Source organism: Acipenser ruthenus, chromosome 11 (genome assembly GCF_902713425.1).
Source record: "Acipenser ruthenus chromosome 11, fAciRut3.2 maternal haplotype, whole genome shotgun sequence".
Classification (NCBI taxonomy): Eukaryota; Metazoa; Chordata; class Actinopteri; order Acipenseriformes; family Acipenseridae; genus Acipenser; species Acipenser ruthenus.
Window position 1 is genome coordinate 16822682 of NC_081199.1, and position 18961 is coordinate 16841642.

The 18961-nt window shown below is 38.2% G+C and overlaps 1 protein-coding gene and 1 long non-coding RNA gene across 2 annotated transcripts; both read right to left on the reverse strand.

Annotated features, from left to right (window-relative positions):
- Positions 1 to 14118: 14118 nt before the first annotated feature.
- On the reverse strand, positions 14119 to 15458 carry LOC131739435 (uncharacterized). Its single transcript, XR_009330526.1, has 4 exons — positions 15403 to 15458; positions 14917 to 15009; positions 14673 to 14777; positions 14119 to 14229 (listed from the first exon to the last, which is right to left on the reverse strand). It is a non-coding gene; the product is annotated as an uncharacterized LOC131739435 (long non-coding RNA).
- Positions 15459 to 15778: 320 nt separating this feature from the next.
- Positions 15779 to 17395, reverse strand: LOC131739334 (uncharacterized). Its single transcript, XM_059032697.1, has 2 exons — positions 17239 to 17395; positions 15779 to 16869 (listed from the first exon to the last, which is right to left on the reverse strand). The coding sequence occupies exons 1-2, from the start codon at positions 17393 to 17395 to the stop codon at positions 15779 to 15781; spliced, it is 1248 nt and encodes a 415-aa protein (XP_058888680.1).
- Between the last annotated feature and the right edge of the window lie 1566 nt (positions 17396 to 18961).

Consider the following 18961-nt stretch of genomic DNA (forward strand, 5'->3'; position numbering starts at 1 on the left):
CTGTATGACGGAACAGACGTTAGATAAAGTAACACTAATTGTGTCTAATTGTGTAGCAGTTTATTTACCTATGATTAAACAGAAAAGTATCAAAGTAAAAACAGCGCATTCCTGTTAAATTGTCAAAACTTTCAAACGACAAACCTCCCTCCAGCGTCTGCCTCAATCTGCAGCTGAAACTGTGAAGAATGCGTTTCTATAGCAGTGATGTCATGAAACCAGTGCCCCGCCCCCTACACAGGGCACCAATTAATTGCGTCATCACTCTGTTTCGTTCACGGATAGTCTCTTATGTTATTATTATTTGTTTATTTAGCAGACGCCTTTATCCAAGGCGACTTACAGAGACTCGGGTGTGTGAACTATGCATCAGCTGCAGAGTCACTTACAACTACGTCTAGGAGGTTAAGTGACTTGCTCAGGGTCACATAATGAGTCAGTGGCTGAGGCGGGATTTGAACCGGGACCTTCTGGTGACAAGTCCTGTTCTTTAACCACTGGACCACACAGCCTCGTGAAGTCTTGTCTCTCAGAAGTGCAACAAAGATTTATTTTGATCAGTTGAATATGTTTAAAATACACGAGCTTTCGAGACCACAGTGGAGACTGAAGGAAAAGAAAGAACATTGTTCAGGTTAGTTCAGTCTCAGACAGTTAAAAAGAACACAACTCACAAACAAAGGAATGTGTAAAACAACATTGTATCACAGAGGTGTTGTCATAGCATTCTATTGTAATGAGGACCATTGCTTTCAATTGGATTGGAAATATTGTACTCACATTTACATTGAAGCATGTCTCAGGTTTTTTTTTTTTTATGTCAGGATAATCTATAAATTATGAAAGTCATTTTTGATAGATTAGCAAAAACTAAACTAAAACAAATACATTTAAAAATGACTTGTTTTTATTCTGAGATATGGTTGATGTCGGATCCCTAATAGTTGTTAGATAATAAGAGCTGAACCTAACTGTCTGCCTCTAGTTCCATGCTACTGGTTTATATTATTATTATTTATTTCTTATCCAGGGCAACTTACAATTGTTGCAACATATCACATTATTTTTACATACAATTACCCATTTATACAGTTTGGTTTTTACTGGAGCAATCTGGGTAAAGCACCTTGCTCAAGGGTACAGCAGCAGTATCCCCCACGTGAGATTGAACCCATGATCCTCCGGTCAACAGTCCAGAGCCCTAACCACTATTCCACACTATAAATAGCAAAGCTATCGTGCTTGTTAATAGTGTGAGTTTAAGCCGGATATAGAGAGAAACTGAGATGCTGTTGTATGGAGCTCAACCAGTGCAGGTTCGTTAAATGAACTCTTATCTCGTACATTGTATGAAGGTGCCCAGGAGTATGTGTAGCAGTAGAGTCTTCTCCATTGTGTGCGGGGCTCCCAGTCTGTGCTCTGCGCTCTGCACAGGAAGTGATGAGCTGCTTGTTGCTGTGGTTTATACCCTGCAGGTGTCTGTGCAGCAGGTGGGGTGTACCTGTGGATATTAAGGCTATGTACTGTACAATACATGTTGATGTGCAGGGGGATAGTTACCAGCAGGTACAGATTCATGTGTGCTGTTTTCTCTAGTATAGTGCAGGGGGGATAGTTACCAGCAGGTACAGGTTCATGTGTGCTGTTTTCTCTAGTAGAGTGCAGGGGGATAGTTACCATTAGGTACAGATTCATGTGTGCTGTTTTCTCTAGTAGAGTGCAGGGGGATAGTTACCAGCAGGTACAGGTTCATGTGTGCTGTTTTCTCTAGTAGAGTGCAAGGGGATAGTTACCAGCAGGTACAGGTTCATGTGTGCTGTATTCTCTAGTAGAGTGCAGGGGGATAGTTACCAGCAGGTACAGATTCATGTGTGCTGTTTTCTCTAGTAGAGTGCAGGGAGATAGTTACCAGCAGGTAGAGATTACTGTGTGCTGTATTCTCTAGTAGTTTCTACACAGAACACAGGCTGCACTGCCATCTTCACCAGTGAGACTCACTCGGCAGGCAGCAGGAGGTTTTTGTACAAAGTGATATAGAGACTCTCACAGCGTGGGACTCAGAGCACAGAAGTATGTGGCAGAGTCAGACAGCACAGCCGCATTGATATTCAGATGAAAGGTCTTCTCTGTCTTGTCATGAGATGCAGAGAAACGATTTCGAAACCTTGGTGGAATGTCCTCCTGCTTAGAATATACACTGAGTATGAGCTGTGGGGCTTGATTGGGATCCTGAATGTACCAGAAGAGAGCTTGTGGAGTGGCTGCTGTTTCATACAAGCACCTAATAATGGAGCTCTCTCTCTGTTTAAGAACATTTGGATGTGAAGGTTGAGTCACTGAGTCTGCTTGGGTCATTTCTAAAAGAAAAGACAGAACACATAATTAGTAAGATTATATGAGAACATACTTACAAACATAGAAAACATGATATGATAGCATACCTATAGATAATATGAACTCCTTTGTATGTGTCAATGATTTGAACTCCACATTTTCCAATAAACAATTGCACTGTTTATTGTATAATATAAATCACTATTTCTGTTTGCAATTTATTCCTAACCTCTAAGACTTTAAACTCCATTTAATTTTAAGTCTTTAAAACAAGAAAGTCCTGTATTTTACTTGTACTATATTGTATAATAGATGGACACACATGTTTGACAAATTGCATAACCAGTATGTATACATGGACCTACTTATGCTTAAACAGAACACTAGCACAGTAACCCAAGTACGTTCTTGTTCCATTCTCAACACGACAAACCTCCCTCTGCTGTCTGGTGCAATCTGAAGCTGGAACTGTGAACCATGTGTTTCTATAGAGGCGATGTCATGGAAACCAGTGCCCCTCCCCTACACCGTGCAGTTCCTGTCCTCTATTGCCACCTGGTGGTTGTTCTGTTCATCTGCATTCGGATGGTTTTGAGTTGCGCTTTGCAGTTCAGATTTTGTGCAGGTTGATGTTTAAGGGCCCTATTCTCACTTGGTTTACGCGTTATTTACGCACCGGAAGAAGGGCTTAAACCAGGTGAGAACAGGGCCCTGAATGAATTACTGAGAGCATCAGTGCTCAGTAGTACCTCGCATATTCTGTAGAGCGTGTGTTGAAGTTACAATGGGCTGCATTCATCAATGTGTACGTTTCTTTCGAACAGTGCAAGCGATTAATAGTTTTTTCTTTTTCAAAAACTAAGATGCAGAAAGTAATTTTCTCATCAATGAATTATCTCTGGGAAGAGTTTAGGAAAACTCCTGTGAAAATATGTCATGGAAAAGTTTCCATTAAAATGTACTAAACAATGATGAATCACAGCTAACTACTAATTGGCAAAATTAATGGTGTGTAAACTAGGAAAACATGTGTTTTTTTTCGCAATTTCTTTAGAGTTTTGAAAACCTTCGGTATCATAAACCTTCCGAATGCTGGGTCGGACACATTGATGAAAAGAGCTCCCTGTGCTGACCTGTGTGAGAGGTGCAGTGAGCAGGATCCTATGAATAGAGCTCACTATGCTGACCTGTGTAAGAGGTGCAGTGAGCAGGGTCCTGTGAATCAAGGTACCTGGTACATGCAATACTTTTCCATTCAGCCATTTGTTCAATTCAATCTCTACGATATGGTTAAATAAAGGTTTGTATTATTGATACTTGATCAGTTTCAATGTGGATAAAGTTGATGCTGTCCGCAGTCCTGAATGTTTATCTCTGTTTATTGATCTTTACAAGGCCTTTGATACGGTTGATCATGAATTACTTAATAAAAAGATTATTGTGAGCTGGTATTGGACTGCAAGCAACTGGATGGTTTCAAAATTACTTTACTAATAGATCACAGATTGTCAAACATGCAGATATGATGTCAAATCCTGTTTTGTTAATAAGGGTGTTCCTGAAGTCTCTATTCTTGGCCCATTATTGTTTTTCCTATATATTAATAACATCAGTGATAACATTAAGCACTGTAAGTACCATCTTTATGCAGATGATGATACCATTGTATACTCATGTAATCCCTCCCCTTCCTTGGCAATCAATAATTTGCAGGCTGATTCTGATTCCATTCAACGAGCCTTAATTAATCTAAAGCTTCTTTTAAATTCTAGTAAGACAAAAGCTATGGTATTTTCTTCTACAAGGACAAATGGTCCTCAAGAATTATCTTTAGTTACTTTAGATAAAAAAAGTTATTAAGATAGTTGGATAGTAATCTCGATTTTAAGGTCCACATTGATAATCATGCAAAAAAATTGAAATTCATGATAGGCTGCTTTTATAGATTCCAATCTTGTTTTTCTGTAGTTACAAAAAAAGGCTAATTGCTTGTATATTCTTACCACAAATTGATTATGGGGACACAGTCTATAGGTTTGCATCGCCCTTAACATTAAGCAAACTGGATCCTATATATCATGCAGCCTTGAGATATATTACGAATTCAAGTTACAGGACTCATCATTGTGTGCTATACAGTTTGGTTGGCTGGACCTCCTTGGCTTTGCGAAGGTTGAAGCACTGGTATATTCTGTTATATAAGGCTATTCTTTGTAAATTACCTCCATATAAATGAATATTTTATAGTCACTTTTTGTAACTACACTATTAGATCGCATACAATGTGTTTTGAATTTTACAGTTCCTAAAGTGCTTACAGAGGCTGCTATAAGATCATTTGCCTATTCTGCTCCTTGGTCTTGGAATGATTTACAATCTAAACTCAAGCTGCAGTCCCGAATACCTTTACTGCAGTTGAAGAGTAAGCTGCACGATGAGAGTTGTGCATGTTTTAAGTAGTTGAGTATAGTTGTTACTGTTTGTTACTATTTGATTGTTGACTGTATTATTATGAATTGTTTGTGTCTTAAGTATTTTATTTTTGTATCTGTGTTTTTGTGCCGTGTTTTATTGTGTTGCTGCTGCCTTTCTTGGCCAGGTCGCACTTGTAAAAGAGATTGTAATCTCAATGTGCTTACCTAGTAAAATAAAGGTAAAAAAAAAGAAATTCAATGTGGATAAAGTTGACGCTGTCCGCGGTTCTGAATGTGTCAGATACGAAACGCAAATGAAAAATGTCTCTGAATTGAATGTATTCTTTGCTTATTTGTTGTCATGGTATATTGACTGAGTTTATCAAGCAGTTTACAGAACAATGTGTGCTGTTTAATGTGAGTAGTTTCTAAACACAACACAGGACAGTGTAAAGGGATTTATTAAGCCTATTGTTCTTCTAAGACGGAGTTATTAAATCTGCTTGGGACATTTCTAATGAAAAACAAGAAACAAACAGCAGATTCAGAGGAACACAATCTCCTGGCTGCTATAGGAGATCCTTGTAGTAATTATACCTACAACACAATATTCACTCCGCTTTTCTTTTTTATGTTCGTCGATTTTAACCTCAAACCTCGCTCCACCCTTTGGTTACATTTGCATCTGAAAACTATGTGAAGAATGCATCTGTAGCAGATAAAGAGTCGACCCGTCCCTTACACAAACCTGCAGCTCGCACAGAATCGGAGTTTTCATTTACTTGTGATGGCTCCATATTGAAACGTATACGTGTGTTTATTTAGCACCATGTCATGATTGTTATTTATTATAATACCATAAATAAATAAACTTGTGGTGAAGATGTTATTCTGAGCGTTTTAAGAGCATGCATTGTTATTTTAAGTAAACAGTAAAGCCATGCGGGGAGTGGCAGTGAGGTTATTGTATGGCGCTTGGTGCAGATTCTCTCGCTGTGGGCTGCAGCGCACAGAAGTAAAATGAAGAGTCTGAAAGATCCACTGAACTGATGATGAGATGAAATGTTTTTCCTGTCTTGTCGTGAGATGCAGAAAGCCGGTTTTGTAACTTTGAAGGAAGGTTGCTGTCACCAACCAGCTCACTGTAAATTGCACACAGAGCTTGGCTGCCAGTTTGAATGTACCAGAACATGTAGAAATTTGCGGGAGGGTCTTTATAAGAACAGGGTAACGTTGCATTTTCCTTCTCTTTTACTGTGACTAAGGATTCAGATTGATTCGCGAACTGTCCCTGTGTGATTTCTAAAGAAAGAAAGTAAGAAAGAAAGAAAGAAAGAAAGAAAGAAAGAAAGAAAGAAAGAAAGAAAGAAAGAAAGAAGGAAAAACAGTGTCATTATAAACCGTGTCTTTAAATATATTTTAATAAATAAACACACACGTATGTGAAATAACTTGTTAATTTAAAAAGACGATTACCTATTAAACAGCAGAACAGTGTAATAATGTGCACCAGCGCGTGCAGTCTTTGTTCCATGTTGTTCTTCTGCAGTCGTGGCTTCTCTTCTTTAAAGGACTGAACTGACTATTCGTGTCATGGTAACATATGAAGCTCCAGTACACACCCCGCTGTGTCATAGTCATAGAGACTGACGTATCATTTCCTTTGTGAACACACATAACACGGTTACACACACGCACTCCCTCTTAAACACTGTTATATGTTCATGATCAGAGGTGACTTGTTTCACAGCAGTATTGTAGAAGATAACACTGATCAAGGTGTTAACGAGTAAAGGATAACAGAATGACGGAGAGGCAAAACAAATTGATCTTGATAATTAGAGATAGTCTTTTTGATTGTTTGCTTAATTGTTGAATTGTGTCATTTTGCCAATGTTGGCATATATTGATTAGTATTGTATGTATGTATGTATGTATGTATGTATGTATGTATTTATATATTTGTATTTTATATTACCATGAAAGCGGATGAACTCACAACTAACAAGATAAAAAAAAAAAGTTTGTTTATTTATTTTTTCTTCTGATATCAAAGTGTTTGTTTGTGTAACTCATAATAAAGATCATCTAACACACAGGAAGGAATTCTACTGATACAGTATCTTTTGTAAAAACTGTTACAAATATATTATTGTGAAATGTGATCTTTATGATAATAAGGATAATAAAACGAAAGAAAAAAGCGTTTCTATATAAAACCATTTTTCATATTCCTTTTGATGTAAAGTGTCTCCGTGTATTCTCGGGGTGCTGTGTTTTTGTGAAGCTCTTCAATATCTCATTGTCACTGAGTGCCTCAGCGCACAGTAATACACGGCAGAGTCACACAGCTCTGTCTGCTGGATTGTTAAAGGGACGGTTTGGGAAGTTGTGTTGAGAGTGGCGTCACATCTTTTTCCGTATCCATCAGCATTATCCTTGTTACCTGTAAAACTCTACGAATCATATTCTTGGGAGATCCAGTCAGGTGTTGAATACACCAGAAGAGGTACGGGGTTGAAGACGCTGTATCATAGCAACAGTTTAGATTCAACGCGTGTCCTTCAACAACTTTCAGTTTGATTGGAGACTGAGTCACCGAGTCTTCCGTGCTGCATCCTGAAAATAAATGAATATATCGATGATTTCAATGTACTTTCTAACGACAATAAAATAAAAACGCGCTAAATGTGTGAATAAGTAAATGCATAGCAAAGATTAATGCAGTAGCAACGATGAGCAGAAGGCCCTGTCCCATGTTCTGTAGTGCCGCTGCTGTAATAGCCTACGCTTGGGTTAAACTATTTAGTAATGATTGTTTCAGGGGGCTGGAAGGCGTATGTCAAGTGGATGAGTTCTGCTTTTTATTGGTTAATGTATTTCATATCTTATTATTGGTTAATGTATTTCAGAAATGGAGAGGAATGTTTCATGCAGTGCCTCATCCTACAGGAAGAAAGTACAGTTTACATCCACTATCAGTTCAATTGTCAAGTTCACTTTAAATATAGAGTTAGCGCTGACTGTTCAGTGTGTATAATGAGTGTGAGCATTTATCATTTGAGGCAATTCATAATTCTTCATAATAACACACACACGCACGGACGCATGCAAGCACACACACACACACAGACACACACACATATACAGTATATATATACAAGAAAAAGAGGCTTGCCAGGGTTTTGAAGCACCACCAGTGGACTACTGAAGACTGGAAGAAGGTCTTATGGACCGATGAATCAAAATTTGAAATCTTCGGTTCATCATGCAGGGTTTTTGTACGCCGTCCAGTAGGCGAAAGGATGGTTCCTCGGTGTGTGACACCAACTGTCAAACATGGAGGAGTAAGCGTGATGGTCTGGGGCTCTTTTGCTGGATCCAGAGTCGACGACTTGCACAGAGTGAGTGGCACACTGAACCAAAACTGCTACCACAGCATTTTGCAGCGCCATGCAATACCCTCTGGTATACGCCTAGTTGGTCAGGGGTTCATCCTACAGCAAGATAATGACCCAAAACATACCTCCAGGCTATGTCAGAACTACCTTAGAAGAAAAGAACAAGACGGTAGGCTTCAAATCATGGAATGGCCAGCACAGTCTCCAGGCTTAAACCTCATCGAGCTGGTTTGGGATGAACTGGACAGAAGGGTGAAAGCAAAGCAACCTACAAGTGCAACACATTTGTGGGAACTTCTGCAACAGTGTTGGGAAGAACTTTCCGAACAATATTTGATTTCCATTGTAGAAAGAATGCCACGAGTGTGTTCGGCTGTTATATCTGCAAAAGGTGGCTACTTTGATGAGTCAAAAATGTAGATGACATTTCGTTAAACAAAACGATTCCATGATTTCTTTTTTATCTCCAATTGTTTATTTGTTCTATGCTTTAATTTCAGAGTACATTGAGACATTAAACTGCGTAAATTTCAATAAAAACTGGAAAAATGGAGGTGTTCTAAAACTTTTGACCTGTAGTGTAGATATAACTGGGCAGCAGTGTGGAGTAGTGGTTAGGGCTCTGCACTCTTGACCGGAGGGTTGTGGGTTCAATCCCCAGTGGGGGACACTGCTGCTGTACCCTTGAGCAAGGTACTTTACCCAAATTGCTCCAGTAAAAACCCAACTGTATAAATGGGTAATTGTATAAAAAAAAATAATAATAATGTGATATCTGTATAATGTATAATGTGATATCTTGTAACAATTGTAAGTCGCCCTGGATAAGGGCGTCTGCTAAGAAATTAATAATAATAATAATAATAATAATAATAATAATAATAATAATAATATAAGGGTAGTGAGACATCCCAAGATGATTACAGCACCTCCAGATTTCCTATCCACCATCTGAAGGAGTCATATACCACCACCTCCCAGCAGAAAACAGGTAACCTGGCTATTATCTTAAATCTGCTGTTGGATGCTGCAACTAAATGTAATGGAAGTTTAATACATGTAAGTTGTGCTTTGGAAATTAAATAAATGTAGTCTTGTTAAGTTTCAAGTATTAGTCATTCGAGTCTTAATTATACTTTATTGATGATCATTGATAAGGACAATCACAGAATGAATTTTGTAATTATAAGACATTTGTGGCAAAGGGTCCCCCTGTGTATGTTATATGTTACGTGTTGTGTGTAAATGTTGGTGTATAGGCATTGGTACACAGGATATAAGCGGGTCTGTGTTTCACATGTGTGTAAATTGTATATTTGTATTTAGGCACGGGGATGGCACATCACATCACGTGCAAGTAAAAAGTAATAATATGTGAGCACGGGGAATTGCACTTTAATTAATTCACGTGCAGTTGTACCGAGATTCCAATTGAATGATTGACTAGCAATCGAGTCTCGGTACAACTGCATAAAAGCTGCATGTTTTCACTCACTGGTGGTTGGGTGTTCGGTGAGTGGAGAACGGGTGTGGAGAAGAGTAAAATAAAGTAAATTGATAGTTGTTTCACTCACCGTGTTTATGTGTCTGTCCGTGTCCGTTTGTCTGTATAGTCTGTTTTGTTTATCTGTTTTATTTTGGCCTAAAGTGCCGTGTCCTGTGTTTTTGTTACAACCGTTTATTTTCTGTCTCTTTATTCATTAAATGCTGAGTGAAAGCATTCGCTCAGCTCCACCAAACTCCACCTCTCTCTGTCGTTTGTGTTCCTGTTTCTGCCGTGACGTCACCGCCCAGTCAACCTGTCACACATTGAACAGTTTATACAGTTTTAACAAGGATTATTTACAGATTCAAAATCCAGTCACTTCTTCCTAGACATAGTATACTTTATAAGAATAGAAAAAATATCTATATACATGTATACACAGTATTAAAAATGTCTTATGAAATAAAACACTACATGTTTAGGGACAGAAATTCACAGCAGATACAAAACAGAAATGTCACCCCGACAAATATAATTTTGAACACCTGACCATGTTTTTCTAATGCCTATACTATGCATTTAATTGCTTGACCAGTTCTTTTATATCCAGGATTTTGAGACAATCATAGCAAATAGCATTCAGGGGTAAGATTCACCAAATTATTTGATTTGTTTTATTAGTTTATAAATTCAAACCTATAACAAATATATTACATAAAGTACATCACATACACAAATTGTATTATAATTTACCATCAAAGTGTTTTAAATATATGCACACACAAAATGTTTATTTACTTTATTAATATATACATTATTCACAAATGTGGACTGTAAAATTTGAAATCTTCATTTCAGGAGTAAATGCCCTAGTCAAAAAATCCATTAGGAAATCCCATAGAAAAATCCTATAGGGTTTTGGAATCTTTCCAGTAGGATTTTCTAGTGGATTCCAGTAGGATTTTTTACAGGATTCTAATATGATTCCTATAGGCTTTTCTACTTGATTCCAATAGGATTCCTATAGGAATTCTACTGGATTCCAATAGGATTTCTATATGATTTTCTACTGATTCCAATAGGATTCCTATAGGCTTTTCTACTGAATTCTAATTGGATTCCTTATTGGATTTTTCTACTGGATTTCTTACTGGGTTTTTTTCTATGGGATTCTAACAGAATTTCTTTTTTGATTTCTATCAAGATTCCTATTGGATTTTCTACAAGTAATAATAATAATAATAATAATAATAATAATAATAATAATAATAATAATAATAATAATAATAATATAATAAAAACAGTAATACTAATATCATTCCTTAGGTTCTCTCAAACAGTATTACACATCTTCAGAGCAAAAGTATACATTGCAACAGTTGACTCATTTCTAATGTTATTTGCAAACAGATTTTCTGGAGAACTTCATTTAAACACACACAGAAAACACAAAATAAAATCCTGCAAAAAGTGTGTTATTAATATTTTTTTTATTAATTTAATGTTCAGAACTCAGTTTCCTTTTTGATATTTTTTCTTCATCACTACATTTTTGAGAGATGGCTTGTTTGATTATTTTTTTTTTCCATTCCTGTTTTTGCATTTATGAAATGTGCAAAAAAAATAAATAAATAAATAAATAAATAAATAAATAAATAAATAAATAAATAATAATAATAATAATAATAATAATAATAATAATAATAATAATAATAATAAATCAGCACATGGCAAAGTGGAAGTTCTTGGGCAAAGTCATATATTTGTTTTCATTCACTTTTGGAAATAGGACTTTTTTAATTTACTACAAACACATTAATTTTGTATGATTTGTTTCAATTATATCTTAGGTTTTTTTAATAACATTTTCACATTGAAGCACAAGTTAAGATGCTCATATAAATTTTATATTTAACATAATTACAAAAGTGCCGTGTGATTTCTCTGTAAATAAAAGTAAGCAAACTACAAACAGTTAAAGAAAAAAAAAAGGTTTAACTCACGAATGATGTCTGCAGTTTTCCCTGGATCCAGTGATGGTTTGGCTTCTTTGCTTCTAAAAGTCTTCCCTGTCAAGCTGTGTGTTGCTAGAGTTTTCCGTCCAAAGACTGCACAACACAGCTCTTTGGTCGCCTTCTTGGGATCCCCCCATTTTATTTTGCCAGGCTTTACAGAAATAAGTTTAAGAATAAATTAAATGGCACAGTTTTTATAATTATAAATATTATAATAATAATTTATTATCCTAGTGATGTCACTTCATCATAATTGAAGATCACTGCTCACATTTTCACCAGCTAGTACACTTCTCACATCCTGAGAGGTGATTCACTACGTTACTGTTATTTGTAGTGAGTGTTCCTTGTCTTTACTCCATGGAATTTTTGACTTTTTCAAAAATGTGTCTAACTTGGGCAGCACGAAAACAGCCTTCTCGTATAATAGTGATTGTACCTGAAAGAGAATAAAACTGAGTAACAGTGTACAGTAAAAAAAAAAGCTATCAGTCCAGGCTGCCTTAAACAAAAGGGAACAGGAAAAATATCAAGGAAATACCTTCATCTATCTTCAAACAGTTGACCACAGTGGAACTGACGGCTTCATTTGATTCTCCGTCACACAGAACCCCACTGATTTTGTGCCCGAGACGCCTGTGGGAAACAAAAAGGAAATTATAGCATTTATAACAGTGACTACAAAATATTAGCTTTCCTACACTAGCCCAGTAGGTCCTTTAATGCAGGTAAATATTATTCTAACATGGAGTATTATGTATCCATGATACAACATTTTTTTCCCATTAGTACCCAGTAGACTCTCAATAATTAGGACCAACCTCACACTGCCATGAATATAGTATGGTTGCATCTGTAGAAACCAAACATCTATGATCAATATTTTTTCCAAGGCTTATTACTTTGATTAAATATATATATATATATATATATAGTTACAGTTTCATGAACATAAAACAATTTGAATAGAAATGACTCTTCCTTAACAGCTGCTGGTGTGACTGTCACCTGGTCATCAGCACACAGCACAAATACTTACGATATCACCATGTCATGGTGTGTGCTATCAGGCTCTCCACTTGGATTGGTTGAAGTGATGGCCAGTGGTCCAGTCATATTGCACAGATGGGCGGTCACTGTGTGGTCAGGGATGCTTTCTTTAGTCCCCACTCTGTCATAGGCTGGCCCGACTCCTAAACCAGAACCAAGAGAATGCTGTGAGTGTGGGTCTTTGGACAGAGCCTCTCTTACAAACTAAACTCACACAGGTTTTTGGATTTTCTTAAAGGAAACAAATGATATCCTTCCATATGAGTAAAAGAGTCAACAAATGTAGCAGTGCTATAAAAGGGAGAGTGAAGTCATCTGTGGTTTTACACTGACATTGCCGTTACACCCAGAAACTATTAGACCAATGCAGTGATGACTGCCAGGATTTGAAACACAGACCTTGCTTTTTTCTCTAAATTATACATTCCAATTTTTGGAAGGACAGAAACATCTATTTATGTTACAAAACTAGAAACATACAACTAAACATTCAACAGGAGTTTTAAAGTACTTTCATTAAATTAACAAGTGTTTAAATAGTTCATATTACACTTAAGTTTTTTTTTTTTTTTTCCCATTTGCCAGTCATATCAGTAATATAACTAAATAACATAAACGTACTGGGTAAAATCCTATATACATACAAACTGCAGCTGACCTAACTGCCTGTACAGTGGCAGGGATCATTAACTTTAGATGGAAAAGCCTGTCTGAACTCACCTAGCTTATTTAGCCACTCGCCCTTCTTGACAATGCAGCTGATGCCTCCTGGGTAGACGTTCCTTATGAACTCCCAGAGCAGGGGGCTGAAGGGGGACTTGGCAGTCGACAGCTGCTCCAGGTTGGAGATGCAGATACAGATGGGCTTCTCCTGTGGGCGATCCTGAAAGAGGGACAGATGTGTGAGCTGAGAGCATGGCTCTGGAAAGTGACTCTACTCCTGCCTCCATGCAAAAGAACTCTTGAGTGCTTATTTTGTACAGCACAGACAAACAAACACATAAATACGCCAGTCCATACCTTGATATTGTAGATCTTCTCTATAGCCTGTGGGTGTTTGCAGGATGCTGCCAATGCATACACAGTATCTGTGGGAACACCACAGACCCCACCGGCATCCAGGAGTTGTGAGATGCTCAGCAGCACACTGGTCTTTCTTGAGGTGGCGATGGAACAAGGAGGAGGAGGGAGAGTTTTGTCAGCTTTTTCCTGTGTAGCCTATAAGAAAGAGTGTATTTAAAAGCATGCTCAAATCTGCAACAATCCACTTCAGCACTTTTGTAATGACCACTGGAAATTCAAAGGCTTCGTGGACATATATTAGTTTAAGGATCTATTAAAAATCTTTATTTCATATTATTTTGAAAAAAAAAACATTATTTTAAAACTAATTCCAATATAGCTGGATGAGAACTTTACCTTCAGCAGCGGGGGCCCGAGAGGCAGCAGCTCCTTTGTGAAGATGGAATTTGCAAGGGAGGCCAGAGTACCATACAAACAGATCAAAGAGAAGATGGCCAGCATCGCAACTGTAATGGAAAACCAACTTAGTTTTATCACCATCCTTGGAAAGAAAATGTACTGGAGTCTACAGGCAGGCTCCATAGAGGTAGTGCATGTGTGTAACAAAACAGACATCAGACCCAACAATGGTAACATTGGGGAGAAACAGGAGAGATTGCCATGCGTGAACTGTGGGTGAGCCAGAAGTCTAGGATCTGTTGAGTTCAGTTCAATCAAAAGCCAAAGATGAATACTCTAGTCTAAGGAAAACATTTACTCAAAAACTTAACCCGTTTGATTGCCAATCCAAACACAGAATATGTTTTCATTAAGGATCAATTATTAGCCATTATGTATGGTGTTCGGGTGATAGATGTCTGCCTTCCTAATTCAAATTGTTAAAATAACAAGTTGCTGTTAATCTTTGCTCCAGGTTTGACTTTGGGGAAGGAGAAGGGGAGACTCTTACTTTCCAGTTGGTAAGGCAGTCTGCCCAGTGTGGAGAGCAGGAAACACACCACAATCACCTCCATGACAAGAGTCAGCAACAGCAGCACAACATTTACATAGGCACCTTGGGAAAGAGAGGAAAAAACACACCAACACACATTCATATTTTCCATCCATTTACTCTGACACTTTTCTTTTCACTCCAACTAAACAAACCCCTAAATGTTAGACAAAGATCAAATTCTGTTAAAAAAATGACTTACCTATAAGCATTAGGAAGCCATTAATTACCAAGAAAGCTACAGCCCCAGCTGTGAATCCACCAGCAAAATCAGTAGAAATGCCAAGTAACACACCTACAAAATAAAGACATTATTTTACTAATTTTAAAAGCAAGACATTCCCAACTAAGAAAATCATGAATTAGGTGCAGGGCAGTCATGGACATCCTCAGGGGGATTTCACAAATAGAAAGTGTTTAGCTTGTTCTAGAATCCCTCTATCATGTGTGCAGTCAAACAGAGCTACTCTTTTTTACAACAGGGACATACATCTTTTATTTATTACTTTCAACACTTATATACTTCCTCAACCACTTTATTTAACTAAAACAGGTTGCACTTCCACTGATATGACTGTTGCCTACAACAGGGGTTTATTAAAACAAATTGGTCGATCACTGTAAAGTTATCATGTGAATCTACTTAAAAAGACAACTGCCTTTGCCTTTTCCCCTTATTAAAACATACCTGCAAACCGATACCAGGTCCAGGTAGCCCAGATGGCAGCATAGCAGGATGGGATAATGGGCTGAAAGTGCCTTCCCTTCTGGATGTCCAGTCGGCTCAAGTAAACCTGGATGATTGCTCCAGGGATCAGTACCCAGGGGATGGTGAGATGGAGGATGGTGGGGTGCACGTCCTGGCTGTGGATGGCAGAGAGGGCAGCTATGCCATTGGTCACGTAGAAAAGGGCATCAGGTAGCTCTGTAACGGTGCTGAGAGGGAGGTTTTGGGGTTTCACCCAGCACCGTTTGATGAGTCCCAGAACATCCTGGAGCTTCTCTGTGGATAGTGGCTGCACCCCAACAGGGATCAAGGTCTTCTCCCCTATGGAATTGATGAGTCAGGCAAAGGTACCGTAGAGAGACAGGGCTGTGAACAAGCTACAGATCACCCCAAAGAAGATGTAGTAGTCCCCCAGTGGGATCTGGGAGATTGTGGATACCGTGAGCAGGAGGAATAGCAAGTTATGGGCCACCTCTAGCACATCCATATTGAGTGACATCAAGCAGAGAACAATGGCGGTCGCTAGGAAGAACCAGTCACCAACCATCCTTTCTCGCCCGCTGACCGCTCCCTCTCTGTCGATGAGAACTGACAGCACAAACTCCTCCCATGACTTCACCAGCCAGTAGGTGCTGTGCAGACAAAACTTGGTTGTGTGGTAGACGTCTTTTCGTAGGTAGGCATAGTAACTGGAGAAAAGCTGGGAGAAAGTGTTGATAGTAACCCAAATAGTGCCCACAAAGAAGGATGGTAGGTAGCCAAAGCAGAAGGCGGCAAAGATGAAAGGAGAGATTGTGTCGCACAGGTATCCCAGTGCCATGGGTTCAGCATATTGGGTGTTCTTCTTCTTTTCTTCTCCTATTTTTTGGGAGTTGCTGTTGTTGGCCGTCCCCAAGAGCAGCACATCAAAAAGGGGGTTCCCAAAGCCCTTGAGGATGTAACGTTGCGTGACACCTTTCAGGAGCAAGGATGCCGCTCCATAAAGCCCACACATGAGGATCACCAGCTCCAGGACCCCGGAGACCACTAGAGCCCACCCCCCGACAAGCCCCGCTGCCTCAAAGATCAGCGTCAAGGTGATGGCCCCAAAGACAAAAGGCATGATGTAGTTTACAGTGGCAGAGCAGAAGGACAGGATAAATGAGATGGAAATGTAAGCGATTAGCCCTGCTATAGCAGACTGACCGATTGGTGGAGTAGCCAATTCTGTATTTCGAAAAGTGCAGTTGGCTGGATATAGCTGGTCAGTGGTGTTGGTGCTGTTAATAGAGGGTGGAAAGGCACCCAGGACTATACGGGTAGACCCATAGCTGCCCCAGAGAGCAGCAAATGCGATGAAGGATGTCCCACTTAAGTGATCATACTTCCGGAAGGATAGGAGCCCAGCCAACAGCTGAGTTACCCCCCCAATCAGAATCAGTTGAACACCTGTGAAATGTAGATAGGTAGAAGTCAGAGTCCAGCAAGGTCACCTAACAAACAAACTTCAAAGTAATTATCAGCTGTGCTATTACAGGTCCCCTTATTGTTGTGCTGAAGATCTTTCATTTCTTTTTTAAAACATTAGCATACAGGGTCACTGTATGTTCATATTGTTTTTCTAATAGAATACCAACTTTATTTGCTGCACCTCAGCCTTACACCCACGGTCTGTAAGACTGTATTGAAGCATATAAGAGTGATATAATATTACGAAACATCTTAAATATCATAGAAGAGATCAGTACAGGATGAATTGGTGTTTAGAGAACATGGAATCCTTTTTTTGCCTAAGACACAGATAGATTGTGTTTTTACCAGCCAGAATGTGCTCCACTCCCTGGGATGGTACACCAGTCTGTGCTCCGTTGAAGTTCTGCAGAAGAACAAGGAAAGCACTGATTCCATTGGCCAGGAGGCCCAGGACCCCCGACTCTCCATAGAACGTGGCCACAAATTCATCTGCACTCGCCATCTTCTTAACATCAAAACTCTCTCAAATTAGAAAATCATTGAGTACACTCAGCCAACTTTAGCAGGCTTCAATGAGACGGTGCCCACTGGAACATCACAGCATCAACTGTGAATCAAACTTAAAATCAATCAGTGCAAGAGCCGGCTTTTCATTTTGATTTGCCGTAATGAAAGCTCAGTTCTATTGGACAGCAAATACCAAACAAAGACACAACTGGTACACATTTATTGTATTATCCACCACAAACAGCCTATCAATACTTTGTACCAATGAAAGCAACCAGTCTGTACCCACAACTGCCAAATCAGCCAATCACAGCCTGTCAGCTCGACTGGAGCTCAGCATCTTTCAGCAACAACAAACCCGAGAAACTGACATTTCAGTAATGTTGTTCCATTTAGATATCTGGTACTGCCCAGATAAACAATTAAAATGGATACACCAGAATGTTTATTTTCTGCTTTTCCTTTAAAGTGATTTGGAGTTCATATGCACATATGACTGATTTTTATGGTAAACACTGTACAGCTGATCGCAAAATCAGAGTCAAACTACTTCCTTAAACAAGCATGACTGATACACAATGCTATTGAAAAAGAAGAAAAGGCTTGAACAAAACACCCAGGAGTGTCGACATGCATGAGGAAATTCCTGAATCTAGCTATCAGTGATCTGTCTGCCTGCCAGCCAATGAACAGTTAGCAATACCAGTACCAACTTAATGCACCATAAAGCATACAAATGAAACTGCATAACCATGTACTAAGAGAATAAAAGGGATATCCGCCCCATTATTTATATATTCATATACACAAACTACATAAAAAAACAAACAAACAAACAAACAAACAAACAAACAAACAAACAAATACATAAATAAATACATGTTTTTATTAAATTGTGGGTAATATAATCTGTGTCAATAGTAAACTGAACTAAGTGGTCTTTTCAAAAACACAACATATTTTCCACAGTGCCAGTTTATGACAGAGGCATTTTATTTAAGTCTTAAGCATACTTGTTCAGTACAGTATAGTTCAATATAGTATGGTGCCTCATGAAAGCATATGTCAGATAACCAGGTAGATATTCTATGAATCCTATTATGTGATTTATTGCAAATTATTATAATGATATATATTTTTTGAATGAAATATATTACCCACCCTGTATATATACTTTGTAAACTTAACTGTTTGTTCACGTAAAAACGTAATAAATTAATTATACTGGTTTATGAAAAAGCTTGCCAATTTGATCTACTTATCTTTAGTGTTTGTAAAGGAAATATTCTGCCCAGTCTTTGTGTTTCTTTTATTATATACTGTATGGTATGTGATAATAATTATTATCACACTCATGAGGATGGGCGCCCCCAATGCATGCAGTATCTGATATATATGTTTTATAATCATCTACATTTCTACTAGTTAACTAAAATACAGTTGGTATTTTTAATAATACAAAAAATGATCACACACTATATAACAGAATTTACATTAAACAAAATACATTTAAATAGTTTCTATATAATCAAACAAGCATTTGTCTAACTGTAAAAATATG